Genomic DNA, 18,675 nt, shown 5'->3' on the forward strand with positions numbered 1-18,675 from the left:
TGAAAAATGTGTTGCTGGAAAAGCGCAGCAGGTCAGGCAGCATCCAAGGAGCAGGAGAATCGACATTTCGAGTATAAGCCCTTCTTCAGGAATAAGAAGGGCTTATGCCAGAAACGTTGATTTTCCTGCTCCTTGGATGCTGCCTGACCTGCTGCGCTTTTCCAGCAACATATTTTTCAGCTCTGATCTCCAGCATCTGCAGTCCTCACTTTCTCCTACATTCTCCCTGTGTCTGTGTGGGCTTCCTCCAGGCACTCTGGATTCCTCTTGTTGTCTAAATGGGAGGTTAGGTGGATTGGCCATATTAAATTGCCCTTAGTGTCCAGGGATGTGTACATTAGGTGGATTAACCTTGAGAAATGTAGGGTTACAGGGACAGAGTAGGGGGTTGGGTCTGAGTGTGATGCTCTTCAGAGGGTCAGTATGGACTTGGTGGGCCCAATGGCCTGCTCCGCACTGTAGGAATTCTATGACTTCTATAAAATGTAGGGACCACAAACCCAACAACTACACGGAGTCCTAGCAAAACAAATGACCTCTGCATGGCCTGAATTTATTGAAACCATTTTGCACACATGTACCCCAGGGGAGATATAAAGGACTTACCATCTACAACTGCTTAGATGTCTATAATATTTCTCACGTGTACCACATCACTATGATTAATGCATTCACTAGTTATGTGTTTCCTGCAAAAAAATGTCTTCATCACTGCTGTGTAATTCACTCAATGATATGCACAGATTGCAGCATGAAGGCAAAACAAGGTCAGCACTAGCTCCAAACTGAGCAAAAGAAACAAAAATAATAGAGTTGCATAGCTGTTGCACATTCAACAAATCAGGGATAGCCCATGGCATTTTCAGACAGGAAGGTACCTCCAAATGTAAGAAATGTGGCAACCAAATTGTGTATAGCATGCTCCTGTGGATAGCAATGTGATAAGGTGCAGCTGAAGTATTATTTCCTGGCATCTTTAAGGACAAATATTGGCCATGACACCTTTCAAAAGATAACACCCTTTCAAACCTCCAAAATACAGCCAGGTACACTTACTATCACTGTCTCATCCAAATCACAAACACTGACTACAATGAAGACTATCTTCAGAAACACATGTTAAATATGGCACGTCACCCACAAACTTAGCAGGTAGATACACTGAACATTGAAAAGAAATGTAGATTGGTGTAAAACCAATCTGCTCAACAACAAACTAAAGACTAGTCAACGCAACACTAAAAACTGACCAATACCAAACCAGAAACCGATCAACACCAAGTTACAAGTTGACCCACACCAAACTACAACCTGGTTAGTGTTGATTCCAAAGCGTTGCTCTGAGTCAGTTTAATACTGAGATGAATGAAAGAACGGGATCTCTCACCGTGGACAGCTCGTCACAGCCCAGCAGTTGGTAATAATCCTCGGCATCCTGAGCGCTGCGGTTCAGTATGCCGTCCATCTGGAACGATGTTCCTCAGCCCAGCTCCGGTGTCTGGCTGCTCGACTAGCTCCTTATACACGGCGGAGAGTCCTGCCCAGCGGATATACCTCCCACTGGCTGTGTTTGCTGCTAATCTCACACATGCACACAGTGAGAGGCATGGCCAGCCTCCTGGGACATATAGTTTTGAACAGCCACAGGTGGACAGTCTCGGTTATTGCTCTCTGCAAGATTAGACAAACACACGTCTCACTTAAAACTATCACAAAATGGACAAGAAGGCGAGGAATTGAATTCCAAAACAATACCACATTGCATTGATATAGCGCTTTTAAAGGGACAATTTGTCCTTGCGCACTTTACAGTGTTCAGATAAAATGTGACGCTGAGCTGTAGCAGCAGGTATCAAGTGCAAACCAAAAGCTTGTTCAAAGAAATTGGTCTAAAGAGCACACTAGAGCTGATAGATATTGAGGCAAGAATGGCAGTAGCGCGGAAATCCCAGCAGGTTGCAGGTCAGAAGGTCATTCTAGAACAGTGATTTCCATCCAGCATTTGTCAGAGACCAGTTGACTGTGGTCCATATGGTCTAGATTAGAGTGGTGCTGGAAAAGCACAGCAGGTCAGGCAACATCCGAGGAGCAGGAAAATCGACGTTTCGGGCAAAAGCCCTTCATCAGGAATAGAGGCATGGTGCCTGCAGAGTGGAGAGATAAATAAGAGGGGTGTGGGTGTGGGTGTGGGGGTAGGGGTGTGGGTGGGGAGAAAGTAGCATAGAGTACAATAGGTGAATGGGGGTGGGGATGGAGGTGATAGGTCAGAGAGGAGGGTGGGAGAAGATAGCAAAGAGTACAATAGGTGTGTGGGGGTGGGGATGGAGGTGACAGGTCAGAGAGGAGGGTGGAGTGGATAGGTGGAAAGGAAGATAGGCAGGTAGGACAGGTCATGGGGACGGTGCTGAGCTGGAAGGTTGGAACTAGGGTGAGGTGAGGTGAGGTGGGGGAGGGGGAAATGAGGAAACTGGTGAAGTCCACATTGATGCCCTGGGGTTGAAGTGTTCTGAGGTGGAAGATGAGGCGTTCTTCCTCCGGGCGTCAGGTGGCGAGTGAGTGAGCGGCAGTGGAGGAGGCCCAGGACCTGCATGTCCTTGGCTGAGTGGAAGGGGGGAGTTGAAATGTTGGACCACAGGGCGGTGTGGTTGATTGGTGTGAGTGTCCCGGAGATGTTCCCTAAAGTGCTCTGCTAGGAGGCGTCCAGTCTCCCCAATGTAGAGGAGACCACACAATGCTTCAACATTTAGATACCTTAGGTTATTTTTTGATTTCTTATTTTGTGTACGACACTTCAATTCTGTGGTTAGAGAAAATTGGCAGCATTTTGTGAATATGTCTTAGTGACAGGTCACTAAATATGATCTATCAAGTCAGGTTTCTTTCTGAAATTTGACATATTGGGATCATAAAGTGGTCCATTTCAACTTCTGGTCAATGGTAACCCAAGGATGCTGATACTAGGGATTCAGCAACAATAATTCCACTGAAGGTCAAGGGATGATGATCGGATTCCAGTAAATATGTGAGATCTATTTTTGTTGCACCTGCAATGTAATCAGTAACTGATAGTTAAAAAAAAATCTGCATGTTGAAACTTGTTACAATCTCCCAGGCAGGTGAGATTTGAACATAGACATTTTGACCCCTATGTACAGGCACTGCCACTGTGCTACAAGACTACTATCTGGTCTCTAGGTTACACTGACTATACTCATCTATTAATTTATATTAATGTTCCTTTGATTGTTAAAGCAAAAATTGTAAGCAGCAAAATCTTAACAATGGTGTATCTTTGGGCCTGTTTACTAAATTCAGTTATTTTGGTTTGTTGGTCTCCAAAGGGATCATACATAAGATAAACCATTTTCTGGAAACTCATCATAAGATATTGAATTTGATTCTTGCAATTCTGCAAAGAGCATCCCATCCAGAGCCACCCAATCCTTGCATTTCCTATGACCAATCCACCTAGTTTGCACATTCCTTGATGCTACAGGACAATTTGCAATGGCTAATCCACCTAAACTGCACATCTTTGGACAGTGGGAGGAAACAGGTGCACCCGGAGGAAAACCAAGCAGACACGGGGAGAACATGCATACTCCACGCAGACAGTCACCCAAGGGTGGCACTGCGAGGCAACTGAGCCATCGTGCTACCAAATATTCCATGGAGATGGAGTAAAACAGCTGCTTATTTTCACCAATAAGACCCAGTTCCAGCTTTCTGGGTTTTAAGATGACGCCGGATGATTGGATTCATTTTCCCAAATTAACCGGTAGCTTATTCCCAAAAGAAAACAAACGGTGGTACCAGTTTTAACTCTTCCTGCCTGGTAGAAACTGGGAAATAGGGAATTTGAGCTGAGTATGCTCATACTGGCTTAGACCTTGGTCCTTTCCTAAGACATGCCCCTTATACTGTATTAGGCTGGGGGGGGGGGGGGGGGCGGGGGCGAGGTTACACAAATTGTAATTCTAATATACCTATTTTACAACTCTTTAAAACAAACTATGGATAACTTGGGATGTCCTGACTTTGTGAAAGACAATATATCAATGTATGCTGAAAATGTGTTGTTGGAAAAGCGCAGCAGGTCAGGCAGCATCCAAGGAGCAGGAGAATCGAAGTTTCGAGCATGAGCCCTTCTTCAGGAATCTTTCCTGAAGAAGGGCTCATGCCCGAAACATCAATTCTCCTGCTCCTTGGATGCTGCCTGACCTGCTGCGCTTTTCCAGCAACACATTTTCAGCTCTGATCTCCAGCATCTGCAGTCCTCACTTTCTCCTAATATATCAATGTATATCAAAGCAAATCTCCTTTTTATCTGAGATGGTAATTGTTATAAATTGACACAACCAAAGCATTGGAACACAAATTGTAAATGGCGACTAGAGTTGTTCAGGAAATTTGATTGCTTCAAAGGCATGATAGCCAGTTTAAGGGATGCATTGAAAATGTTGGATGAAGCCAGGGATTGTGGGCAACAATGAACCACCTTGGGAGAAATTACTTATTTCAAAAAGGTCATGAATCTACGGAATTCATTACCCCAGAGTGCAGTGGATGCTGGGACATTGAGTAAACTTAAAGAGGGATGGACAGATTTTATATTAATGATGGTTAAAGGGTTTAGGGGATGCTGGCAGGAAAGTGGAGTTGAGGTTAAGATGAGATCATGATCATTTCAATTGGTGGAGCAGACTGAAGGGACTACCTCTGCTCCTAGTTCTAAGTTCTTATAAATTGACCAGAATGAAGAGATGAAACATCAAGCACAGCAAATTGACAAGCAGATCCAGACAGAAAATCGCCAAAAGGCAAGGGACTGAAATTCCTGGAAGGAAAATGAGGTAGCCCAATACAAGTGAGTTCCTGAAGGAACACATTAGCAGAAGTTCAGAACAAGGGGGCAAATAATGCAGAGAGAGTCAGCATGAAACATATAAGCTTTTGAGGTTGAAATCATTTGGACCAGGTTTGTCCAATCTCCTGAGGGAGGAGATGTAGATGACCAAATTTCAGAAAGCTCTGATTTGCCACTACAGTAAACATGAATTTCAATGGGTTTGATTTGATTGTCACTTTCAGTAGGATATGGTGAAATGTATTGTTTTGCATGCTAACCAGACACATCATACCTTACATAGGTACATCAAAGTAATAGAACAGAATGCAAAAGGGTAGGAAGGTGGAGAAGAGAAGGGAAGGGTCAGTGCCAAACCAACATCCCCTCTCCCACATTGTTCCTATAGTCAATTCAGTCACTCCCCCAAGTTCTGGGGGTTTGCTGGTTAATATTACTGTGGAGTGGTCCCCACATCTGTGATGGTAGCATATCCTTGGTATCCCAGATTGACCAATTGGTGAGTCCTGATTGGTCATTCAGGATCACTGCAGAGATAACCAACCAGGGTAGTGAAAAGCTATTCAATGATAAAGGTTTTCAGGGAAAGCTTTAATAAACTTTCACTGTTTGCAGAAGTTCGTGTGCGAAAGCTCGGGAAAGGAACCGAACACCCCCATCCCAGTGCACATTATCACCACTGCCTCCCCCTTTAACCACTATTCACTTTATTCCCTCTATCAATCCTCTGCCATTTAATTCCTCTCACCACTTTACATGCCTACTCCTCCTTTAAATGTCTTGATCCTCACATTAACCCCACTCACTCACTTTACCCCATCTCTCCACCTCTTCACTTCACCCCCTTCCTCTGTACCCTCCTCCCCGATACAATTCACCCCCTTCCACTCTGTCCCCACCCACCCAGTTCTCTCCCGTCTTCACTACCTCCCCCACTCAATTCACCTCCTTCCTCACTATTACCCCCACTCAATTCACCCCGTTCCTCACTACCATCCCCACTCAATTCACCCCCTTCCTCACTACCTCCACACTCAATTCACTCCCTCACTACCTTCCCCACTCAATTCACCCCCTTCTTCACTATCTCCCCCACTCAATTCACCCCTTCCTCACTATTTCCCTGACTCAAGCTCCCCTTCCTCACTACCTCCGCCACTCAATTCACCCCCTTCCTCACTACCTTCCCCACTCAATTCATCCCCGTCCTCACTACCTTCCCCACTCAATTCACCCCGTTCCTCACTATCTCCCCACTCAATTCTCCCCTTCCTCACTGTCTCCCCACTCAATTCACCCCTTCCTCACTATCTCCCCACTCAATTCACCCCATCCTCACTACCTTCCCCACTCAATTCACCCCCTTCCTCACTACCTTCCCCACTCAATTCACCCCCTTCCTCACTACCTTCCCCACTCAATTCACCCCTTCCTCACTACCTTCCCCACACAATTCACCCCATTCCTCTCCACCTCCCCCACTCAATTCACCCCTTTCCTCACTACCTTCCACACTCAATTCACCCCCTTCCATACTACCTTCCCCACTCAATTCACCCCTTCCTCACTATCTCCCCACTCAATTCACCTCCTTCCTCACTACCTTCCCCACTCAATTCACCTCCTTCCTCACTACCTTCCCCACTCAATTCACCCCCTTCCTCACTACCTTCCCCACTCAATTCACCCCCTTCCTCACTATCTCCCCACTCAATTCACCCACTTCCTCACTACCTTCCCCACTCAATTCACCCCCTTCCTCACTACCTCCCCCACTCAATTCACCCCTTCCTCATTAACTCCCCAACTCAATTCTCTCCCTTCCTCATTAACTCCCCAACTCAATTCTCTCCCTTCCTCATTACCTCCCCCACTCAATTCACCCCCTTCCTCACTACCACCCCCACTCAATTCACCCCCTTCCTCACTACCTCCCCCACTCAATTCACCCCTTCCGCTCTACCTCCCACACTCAATTCACCACTTCCTCTCTACCTCCCACACTCAATTCACCCGTTCCTCACTATCGCCCCACTCAATTCACCCCTTCCTCACTACCTTCCCCACACAATTCACCCCCTTCCTCACTACCTCCCCCACTCAATTCACCCCTTCCTCACTACCTTCCCCACTAAATTCACCCCTTCCTCACTACCTTCCCCACTAAATTCACCCCTTCCTCACTATCTCCCCCACTCAATTCACCCCTTCCTCACTATCTCCCCCACTCAATTCACTCCCTTCTTCTCAACCCCCCGCCACTCTTCACCCGGTTCCTCTCTACCTCCTCCACTCAATTCACCTCCTTCCTACCAACCCCACGCAATTCACCCCCTTCCTCTCCATCTCCCCCACTCAATTCACCCCTTTCCTCACTACCTTCCCCACTCAATTCACCCCTTCCTCACTACCTTCCCCACTCAATTCACCCCTTCCTCACTATCTCCCCCACTCAATTTACCCCTTCCTCACTATTTCCCTGACTCAATTCACCCCTTCCTCACTACCTCCGCCACTCAATTCACCCCCTTCCTCACTACCTTCCCCACTCAATTCATCCCCGTCCTCACCACCTTCCCTACTCAATTCACCCCGTTCCTCACTACCTTCCCCACTCAATTCACCCCGTTCCTCACTATCTCCCCACTCAATTCTCCCCTTCCTCACTGTCTCCCCACTCAATTCACCCCTTCCTCACTATCTCCCCACTCAATTCACCCCTTCCTCACTACCTTCCCCACTCAATTCACCCCCTTCCTCACTACCTTCCCCACTCAATTCACCCCTTCCTCACTACCTTCCCCACACAATTCACCCCATTCCTCTCCACCTCCCCCACTCAATTCACCCCTTTCCTCACTACCTCCCCACTCAATTACCCCGTTCCTCACTACCTTCCACACTCAATTCACCCCCTTCCATACTACCTTCCCCACTCAATTCACCCCCTTCCTCACTATCTCCCCACTCAATTCTCCCCTTCCTCACTGTCTCCCCACACAATTCACCCCTTCCTCACTATCTCCCCACTTAATTCACCTCCTTCCTCACTACCTTCCCCACTCAATTCACCTCCTTCCTCACTACCTTCCCCACTCAATTCACCCTCTTCCTCACTACCTTCCCCACTCAATTCACCCCCTTCCTCACTATCTCCCCCTCAATTCACCCCTTCCTCACTAACTCCCCGACTCAATTCTCTCCCTTCCTCATTACCTCCCCCACTCAATTCACCCCCTTCCTCACTACCTCCCACACTCAATTCACCCGTTCCTCACTATCGCCCCACTCATTTCACCCCTTCCTCACTACCTTCCCCTCACAATTCACCCCATTCCTCTCCACCTCCCCCACTCAATTCACCCCTTTCCTCACTACCTTCCACACTCAATTCACCCCCTTCCATACTACCTTCCCCACTCAATTCACCCCCTTCCTCACTATCTCCCCACTCAATTCTCCCCTTCCTCACTGTCTCCCCAAACAATTCACCCCTTCCTCACTATCTCCCCACTCAATTCACCTCCTTCCTCACTACCTTCCCCACTCAATTCACCTCCTTCCTCACTACCTTCCCCACTCAATTCACCCCCTTCCTCACTACCTTCCCCACTCAATTCACCCCCTTCCTCACTATCTCCCCACTCAATTCACCCACTTCCTCACTACCTTCCCCAAACAATTCACCCCTTCCTCACTATCTCCCCACTCAATTCACCTCCTTCCTCACTACCTTCCCCACTCAATTCACCTCCTTCCTCACTACCTTCCCCACTCAATTCACCCCCTTCCTCACTACCTTCCCCACTCAATTCACCCACTTCCTCACTACCTTCCCCACTCAATTCACCCCTTCCTCATTAACTCCCCAACTCAATTCTCTCCCTTCCTCATTACCTCCCCCACTCAATTCACCCCCTTCCTCACTACCACCCCCACTCAATTCACCCCCTTCCTCACTACCTCCCCCACTCAATTCACCCCTTCCGCTCTACCTCCCACACTCAATTCACCACTTCCTCTCTACCTCCCACACTCAATTCACCCGTTCCTCACTATCGCCCCACTCATTTCACCCCTTCCTCACTACCTTCCCCACACAATTCACCCCCTTCCTCACTACCTCCCCCACTCAATTCACCCCTTCCTCACTACCTTCCCCACTAAATTCACCCCTTCCTCACTACCTTCCCCACTCAATTCACCTCCTTCCTCACTACCTTCCCCACTCAATTCACCCCCTTCCTCACTACCTTCCCCACTCAATTCACCCCCTTCCTCACTATCTCCCCACTCAATTCACCCACTTCCTCACTACCTTCCCCAAACAATTCACCCCTTCCTCACTATCTCCCCACTCAATTCACCTCCTTCCTCACTACCTTCCCCACTCAATTCACCTCCTTCCTCACTACCTTCCCCACTCAATTCACCCCCTTCCTCACTACCTTCCCCACTCAATTCACCCCCTTCCTCACTATCTCCCCACTCAATTCACCCCCTTCCTCACTACCTCCCCCACTCAATTCACCCCTTCCTCATTAACTCCCCAACTCAATTCTCTCCCTTCCTCATTACCTCCCCCACTCAGTTCACCCCCTTCCTCACTACCACCCCCACTCAATTCACCCCCTTCCTCACTACCTCCCCCACTCAATTCACCCCTTCCGCTCTACCTCCCACACTCAATTCACCACTTCCTCTCTACCTCCCACACTCAATTCACCCGTTCCTCACTATCGCCCCACTCAATTCACCCCTTCCTCACTACCTTCCCCACACAATTCACCCCCTTCCTCACTACCTCCCCCACTCAATTCACCCCTTCCTCACTACCTTCCCCACTAAATTCACCCCTTCCTCACTACCTTCCCCACTAAATTCACCCCTTCCTCACTATCTCCCCCACTCAATTCACCCCTTCCTCACTATCTCCCCCACTCAATTCACTCCCTTCTTCTCAACCCCCCGCCACTCTTCACCCGCTTCCTCTCTACCTCCTCCACTCAATTCACCTCCTTCCTACCAACCCCACGCAATTCACCCCCTTCCTCTCCATCTCCCCCACTCAATTCACCCCTTTCCTCACTACCTTCCCCACTCAATTCACCCCTTCCTCACTACCTTCCCCACTCAATTCACCCCTTCCTCACTATCTCCCCCACTCAATTTACCCCTTCCTCACTATTTCCCTGACTCAATTCACCCCTTCCTCACTACCTCCGCCACTCAATTCACCCCCTTCCTCACTATCTCCCCCTCAATTCACCCCTTCCTCACTAACTCCCCGACTCAATTCTCTCCCTTCCTCATTACCTCCCCCACTCAATTCACCCCCTTCCTCACTACCTCCCACACTCAATTCACCCGTTCCTCACTATCGCCCCACTCATTTCACCCCTTCCTCACTACCTTCCCCTCACAATTCACCCCATTCCTCTCCACCTCCCCCACTCAATTCACCCCTTTCCTCACTACCTTCCACACTCAATTCACCCCCTTCCATACTACCTTCCCCACTCAATTCACCCCCTTCCTCACTATCTCCCCACTCAATTCTCCCCTTCCTCACTGTCTCCCCAAACAATTCACCCCTTCCTCACTATCTCCCCACTCAATTCACCTCCTTCCTCACTACCTTCCCCACTCAATTCACCTCCTTCCTCACTACCTTCCCCACTCAATTCACCCCCTTCCTCACTACCTTCCCCACTCAATTCACCCCCTTCCTCACTATCTCCCCACTCAATTCACCCACTTCCTCACTACCTTCCCCAAACAATTCACCCCTTCCTCACTATCTCCCCACTCAATTCACCTCCTTCCTCACTACCTTCCCCACTCAATTCACCTCCTTCCTCACTACCTTCCCCACTCAATTCACCCCCTTCCTCACTACCTTCCCCACTCAATTCACCCACTTCCTCACTACCTTCCCCACTCAATTCACCCCTTCCTCATTAACTCCCCAACTCAATTCTCTCCCTTCCTCATTACCTCCCCCACTCAATTCACCCCCTTCCTCACTACCACCCCCACTCAATTCACCCCCTTCCTCACTACCTCCCCCACTCAATTCACCCCTTCCGCTCTACCTCCCACACTCAATTCACCACTTCCTCTCTACCTCCCACACTCAATTCACCCGTTCCTCACTATCGCCCCACTCATTTCACCCCTTCCTCACTACCTTCCCCACACAATTCACCCCCTTCCTCACTACCTCCCCCACTCAATTCACCCCTTCCTCACTACCTTCCCCACTAAATTCACCCCTTCCTCACTACCTTCCCCACTCAATTCACCTCCTTCCTCACTACCTTCCCCACTCAATTCACCCCCTTCCTCACTACCTTCCCCACTCAATTCACCCCCTTCCTCACTATCTCCCCACTCAATTCACCCACTTCCTCACTACCTTCCCCAAACAATTCACCCCTTCCTCACTATCTCCCCACTCAATTCACCTCCTTCCTCACTACCTTCCCCACTCAATTCACCTCCTTCCTCACTACCTTCCCCACTCAATTCACCCCCTTCCTCACTACCTTCCCCACTCAATTCACCCCCTTCCTCACTATCTCCCCACTCAATTCACCCCCTTCCTCACTACCTCCCCCACTCAATTCACCCCTTCCTCATTAACTCCCCAACTCAATTCTCTCCCTTCCTCATTACCTCCCCCACTCAGTTCACCCCCTTCCTCACTACCACCCCCACTCAATTCACCCCCTTCCTCACTACCTCCCCCACTCAATTCACCCCTTCCGCTCTACCTCCCACACTCAATTCACCACTTCCTCTCTACCTCCCACACTCAATTCACCCGTTCCTCACTATCGCCCCACTCAATTCACCCCTTCCTCACTACCTTCCCCACACAATTCACCCCCTTCCTCACTACCTCCCCCACTCAATTCACCCCTTCCTCACTACCTTCCCCACTAAATTCACCCCTTCCTCACTACCTTCCCCACTAAATTCACCCCTTCCTCACTATCTCCCCCACTCAATTCACCCCTTCCTCACTATCTCCCCCACTCAATTCACTCCCTTCTTCTCAACCCCCCGCCACTCTTCACCCGCTTCCTCTCTACCTCCTCCACTCAATTCACCTCCTTCCTACCAACCCCACGCAATTCACCCCCTTCCTCTCCATCTCCCCCACTCAATTCACCCCTTTCCTCACTACCTTCCCCACTCAATTCACCCCTTCCTCACTACCTTCCCCACTCAATTCACCCCTTCCTCACTATCTCCCCCACTCAATTTACCCCTTCCTCACTATTTCCCTGACTCAATTCACCCCTTCCTCACTACCTCCGCCACTCAATTCACCCCCTTCCTCACTACCTTCCCCACTCAATTCATCCCCGTCCTCACGACCTTCCCCACTCAATTCACCCCGTTCCTCACTACCTTCCCCACTCAATTCACCCCGTTCCTCACTATCTTCCCACTCAATTCTCCCCTTCCTCACTGTCTCCCCACTCAATTCACCCCTTCCTCACTATCTCCCCACTCAATTCACCCCTTCCTCACTACCTTCCCCACTCAATTCACCCCCTTCCTCACTACCTTCCCCACTCAATTCACCCCTTCCTCACTACCTTCCCCACACAATTCACCCCATTCCTCTCCACCTCCCCCACTCAATTCACCCCTTTCCTCACTACCTCCCCACTCAATTACCCCGTTCCTCACTACCTTCCACACTCAATTCACCCCCTTCCATACTACCTTCCCCACTCAATTCACCCCCTTCCTCACTATCTCCCCACTCAATTCTCCCCTTCCTCACTGTCTCCCCACACAATTCACCCCTTCCTCACTATCTCCCCACTTAATTCACCTCCTTCCTCACTACCTTCCCCACTCAATTCACCTCCTTCCTCACTACCTTCCCCACTCAATTCACCCTCTTCCTCACTACCTTCCCCACTCAATTCACCCCCTTCCTCACTACCTCCCCCTCAATTCACCCCTTCCTCACTAACTCCCCGACTCAATTCTCTCCCTTCCTCATTACCTCCCCCACTCAATTCACCCCCTTCCTCACTACCTCCCACACTCAATTCACCCGTTCCTCACTATCGCCCCACTCAATTCACCCCTTCCTCACTGTCTCCCCACTCAATTCACCCCTTCCTCACTATCTCCCCACTCAATTCACCCCTTCCTCACTACCTTCCCCACTCAATTCACCTCCTTCCTCACTACCTTCCCCACTCAATTCACCCTCTTCCTCACTACCTTCCCCACTCAATTCACCCCCTTCCTCACTACCTCCCCCTCAATTCACCCCTTCCTCACTAACTCCCCGACTCAATTCTCTCCCTTCCTCATTACCTCCCCCACTCAATTCACCCCCTTCCTCACTACCTCCCACACTCAATTCACCCGTTCCTCACTATCGCCCCACTCAATTCACCCCTTCCTCACTACCTTCCCCTCACAATTCACCCCCTTCCTCACTACCTCCCCCACACAATTCACCCCCTTCCTCACTACCTTCCCCACTCAATTCACCCCTTCCTCACTATCTACCCCACTCAATTCACCCCTTCCTCACTATCTCCCCCACTCTATTCACTCCCTTCTTCTCGACCCCCCCCGCCAATCTTCACCCGCTTCCTCTCTACCTCCTCCACTCAATTCACCTCCTTCCTACCGACCCCACTCAATTCACCCCCTTCCTCTCCATCTCCCCCACTCAATACACCCCCTTCCTCACTACCTTCCACACTCAATTCACCCCCTTCCACACTACCTTCCCCACTCAATTCACCCCTTCCTCACTACCTCCGCCACTCAATTCACCCCCTTCCTCACTACCTTCCCCACTCAATTCATCCCCGTCCTCACTACCTTCCCCACTCAATTCACCCCGTTCCTCACTATCTCCCCACTCAATTCTCCCCTTACTCACTGTCTCCCCACTCAATTCACCCCTTCCTCACTATTTCCCCACTCAATTCACCTCCTTCCTACCAACCCGACTCAATTCACCCCCTTCCTCACTACCTTCCCCACTCAATTCACCCCTTCCTCACTACCTTCCCCACTAAATTCACCCCTTCCTCACTATCTCCCCACTCAATTCACCCCTTCCTCACTCAATTCACCCCTTCCTCACTATCCCCCCCACTCAATTCACCCCTTCCTCACTATCCCCCCCACTCAATTCACCCCTTCCTCACTATCTCCCCCACTCAATTCACTCCCTTCTTCTCAACCCACCCGCCACTCTTCACCCGCTTCCTCTCTACCTCCTCCACTCAATTCACCTCCTTCCTACCAACCCTACGCAATTCACCCCCTTCCTCTCCATCTCCCCCACTCTATTCACCCCTTTCCTCACTACCTTCCCCACTCAATTCACCCCTTCCTCACTACCTTCCCCACTCAATTCACCCCTTCCTCACTATTTCCCTGACTCAATTCACCCCTTCCTCACTACCTCCGCCACTCAATTCACCCCCTTCCTCACTACCTTCCCCACTCAATTCATCCCCGACCTCACTACCTACCCCACTCCATTCACCCCGTTCCTCACTATCTCCCCACTCAATTCTCCCCTTCCTCACTCTCTCCCGACTCAATTCACCCCTTCCTCACTGTCTCCCCACTCAATTCACCCCTTCCTCACTGTCTCCCCACTCAATTCACCCCTTCCTCACTACCTTCCCCACTCAATTCACCCCTACCTCACTACCTTCCCCACTCAATTCACCCCTTCCTCACTATCTCCCCCACTCAATTCACCCCTTCCTCACTATCTCCCCCACTCAATTCACTCCCTTCTTCTCGACCCTCCCGCCACTCTTCACCCGCTTCCTCTCTACCTCCTCCACTCAATTCACTTCCTTCCTACCAACCCCACTCAATTCACCCCCTTCCTCTCCATCTCCCCCACTCAATACACCCCCTTCCTCACTACCTCCGCCACTCAATTCACCCCCTTCCTCACTACCTTCCCCACTCAATTCATCCCCGTTCTCACTACCTTCCCCACTCAATTCACCCCCTTCCTCACTACCTTCCCCACTCAATTCACCCCGTTCCTCACTATCTCCCCACTCAATTCACCCCGTTCCTCACTGTCTCCCCACTCAATTCACCCCTTCCTCACTATCTCCCCACTCAATTCACCCCTTCCTCACTATCTCCCCACTCAATTCACCCCTTCCTCACTACCTTCCCCACTCAATTCATCCCCGTCCTCACTACCTTCCCCACTCAATTCATCCCCGTCCCCACTACCTTCCCCACTCAATTCACCCCGTTCCTCACTACCTTCCCCACTCAATTCACCCCGTTCCTCACTATCTCCCCACTCAATTCTCCCCTTCCTCACTGTCTCCCCACTCAATTCACCCCTTCCTCACTATCTCCCCACTCAATTCACCCCTTCCTCACTACCTTCCCCACTCAATTCACCCCCTTCCTCACTACCTTCCCCACACAATTCACCCCATTCCTCTCCACCTCCCCCACTCAATTCACCCCTTTCCTCACTACCTCCCCATTCAATTACCCCGTTCCTCACGACCTTCCACACTCAATTCACCCCCTTCCATACTACCTTCCCCACTCAATTCACCCCCTTCCTCACTATCTCCCCACTCAATTCTCCCCTTCCTCACTATCTCCCCACTCAATTCACCCCTTCCTCACTACCTTCCCCACTCAATTCATCCCCGTCCTCACTACCTTCCCCACTCAATTCACCCCGTTCCTCACTACCTTCCCCACTCAATTCACCCCGTTCCTCACTATCTCCCCACTCAATTCTCCCCTTCCTCACTGTCTCCCCACTCAATTCACCCCTTCCTCACTATCTCCCCACTCAATTCACCCCTTCCTCACTACCTTCCCCACTCAATTCACCCCCTTCCTCACTACCTTCCCCACTCAATTCACCCCTTCCTCACTACCTTCCCCACACAATTCACCCCATTCCTCTCCACCTCCCCCACTCAATTCACCCCTTTCCTCACTACCTCCCCATTCAATTACCCCGTTCCTCACGACCTTCCACACTCAATTCACCCCCTTCCATACTACCTTCCCCACTCAATTCACCCCCTTCCTCACTAACTCCCCGACTCAATTCTCTCCCTTCCTCACTACCACCCCCACTCAATTCACCCCTTCCGCTCTACCTCCCACACTCAATTCACCCCTTCCTCTCTACCTCCCACACTCAATTCACCCGTTCCTCACTATCGCCCCACTCAATTCACCCCTTCCTCACTACCTTCCCCTCACAATTCACCCCCTTCCTCACTACCTCCCCCACACAATTCACCCCCTTCCTCACTACCTCCCCCACACAATTCACCCCTTCCTCTCTACCTCCCACACTCAATTCACCCCTTCCTCACTATCTCCCCCACTCAATTCATCCCTTCCTCACTATCTCCCCCACTCAATTCACTCCCTTCTTCTCGACCCCCCCGCCACTCTTCACCCGCTTCCTCTCTACCTCCTCCACTCAATTCACCTCCTTCCTACCAACCCCACTCAATTCACCCCCTTCCTCTCCATCTCCCCCACTCAATACACCCCCTTCCTCACTACCTTCCACACTCAATTCACCCCCTTCCACACTACCTTCCCCACTCAATTCACCCCCTTCCTCACTACCTTCCCCACTCAATTCACCCCCTTCCTCACTACCTTCCCCACTCAATTCTCCCCTTCCTCACTGTCTCCCCACACAATTCACCCCGTCCTCACTATCTCCCCACTCAATTCACCCCCTTCCTCACTATCTCCCCACTCAATTCACCCCCTTCCTCACTATCTCCCCACTCAATTCACCCTCTTCCTCACTACCTTCCCCACTCAATTCACCCCCTTCCTCACTACCTCCCCCACTCAATTCACCCCCTTCCTCACTAACTCCCCGACTCAATTCTCTCCCTTCCTCATTACCACCCCCACTCAATTCACCCCTTCCTCTCTACCTCCCACACTCAATTCACCCCTTCCTCACTACCAACCCCACTCAATTCACCCCTTCCTCACTACCTCCACGACTCAATTCACCCCTACCTCACTATCTTCCCCACTCAATTCAGCCCCTTCCTCACTACCACCCCCACTCAATTCACCCTCTTCCTATGTACCACCCCCACTTAATACACCCCCTTTCTCTCTATCCACTGCCCCCACTCAATACACTCCCTTACTCTCTAACTCCTCACTCAATTCACCTCCTTCCTATCTACGTCCCCAACTAATTCACCTCTTTTCTACCTCCCCCACTGATTTCACCCTCTCTATACCCCACAGAATTCACACCCTTCCTCTCTACCCCCCCACTCAATTCACCCCCTTCATATCTATCTCCCCACTTGTTTCACCCCCTTCCTCTCGACACCCCCTCCCTCACACATTTCATCCCCTTCCTATCTACCTCCCCCATTGGATTCACCCCCTTTCTATGAGTAACTGTGCTACTCAATGCAGTCTTCCTATCCACCACCCCCACTCAATACACCCCCTTCCTCTCGATCCCCTCTCCCCTACTCAATTCACCCTTTCCTCTTGACCCACCCTCCCCCATACATTTCACCCCCTTCCTCTCTAACACCTCCACTCAATTCACCCCATTCCTCTCTACCTCCCCCACTTGATTCACTCCGTTCCTACCTCAGTCCCACACTGAATTCACCCCTTTCCTACCTCACTCCCCCACTCGATTCTCCAACCCTTCCTCTATCAGCCGCCCCACTCAATTCACCCGCTTCCTTTGACCCCTCCCCCATTCAATTCACTCCTTCTTCTCGACCCCCCCGCCACTCTTCACCCGCTTCCTCTCTACCTCCCCCACTCAATTCACCCCTTTCCTCACTACCTCCCCATTCAATTCACCCTCTTCCTCACTACCTTCCCCACTCAATTCACCCCCTTCCTCACTACCTTCCCCACTCAATTCACCCCTTTCTCACTATCTCCCCACTCAATTCACCTCCTTCCACACAAACTTCCCCACTCAATTCACCCCCTTCCTCACTATCTCCCACTCAATTCACCCTCTTCTTCACTACCTTCCCCACTCAATTCACCCCCTTCCTCACTACCTCCCCCACTCAATTCACCCCCTTCCTCACTATCACCCCCACTCAATTCACCCCTTCCTCTCTACCTCCCACACTCAATTCACCCCTTCCTCTCTACCTTCCCCACTCAATTCACCCCCTTTCTCACTACCACCCCCACTCAATTCACCCCTTCCTCAATACCTCCCCCACTCAATTCACCCCTTCCTCAATACCTCCCCGACTCAATTCACCCCTTCCTCACTACCTTCCCCACTCAATTCACCCCCTTCTTCACTATCTCCCCACTCAATTCACCCTCTTCCTATGTACCACCCCCACTCAATTCACCCCTTCCTCACTATCTCCCCCACTGAATTCACCCTTTCCTCACTATCTCCCCCACTCAATTCACCCTTTCCTCACTATCTCCCCCACTCAATTCACCCTTTCCTCACTATCTCCCCCACTCAATTCACCCTTTCCTCACTATCTCCCCCACTCAATTCACCCTTTCCTCACTATCTCCCCCACTCAATTCACCCTTTCCTCACTATCTCCCCCACTCAATTCACCCTTTCCTCACTATCTCCCCCACTCAATTCACCCTTTCCTCACTATCTCCCCACTCAATTCACCCCTTCCTCTCTACCTCCCCACTCAATTCACCCCTTCCTCTCTACCTCCCCCACTCAATTCACCCCTTCCTCTCTACCTCCCCCACTCAATTCACCCCTTCCTCTCTACCTCCCCCACTCA

At 50.6% G+C, this 18,675-nt stretch overlaps 1 protein-coding gene across 1 annotated transcript in view; it reads right to left on the minus strand.

The window, feature by feature from the left end:
- Nucleotides 1–1,813, minus strand: part of dnajc12 (DnaJ (Hsp40) homolog, subfamily C, member 12) — a 37,642-nt gene extending 35,829 nt beyond the window's left edge. Inside the window, exon 1 of the mRNA XM_043712269.2 lies at nt 1,388–1,813. Within this exon, the coding sequence (XP_043568204.1) occupies nt 1,388–1,465 (78 nt within the window). The 5' untranslated portion in view covers nt 1,466–1,813. The remainder of the gene's footprint in view (nt 1–1,387) is intronic.
- Nucleotides 1,814–18,675: the final 16,862 nt, after the last annotated feature.

The sequence above is a fragment of the Chiloscyllium plagiosum genome, unplaced genomic scaffold (assembly GCF_037043375.1).
Source record: "Chiloscyllium plagiosum isolate Xiang-an unplaced genomic scaffold, Cpla_swu_hap1 HiC_scaffold_22, whole genome shotgun sequence".
NCBI classification, from domain to species: Eukaryota; Metazoa; Chordata; class Chondrichthyes; order Orectolobiformes; family Hemiscylliidae; genus Chiloscyllium; species Chiloscyllium plagiosum.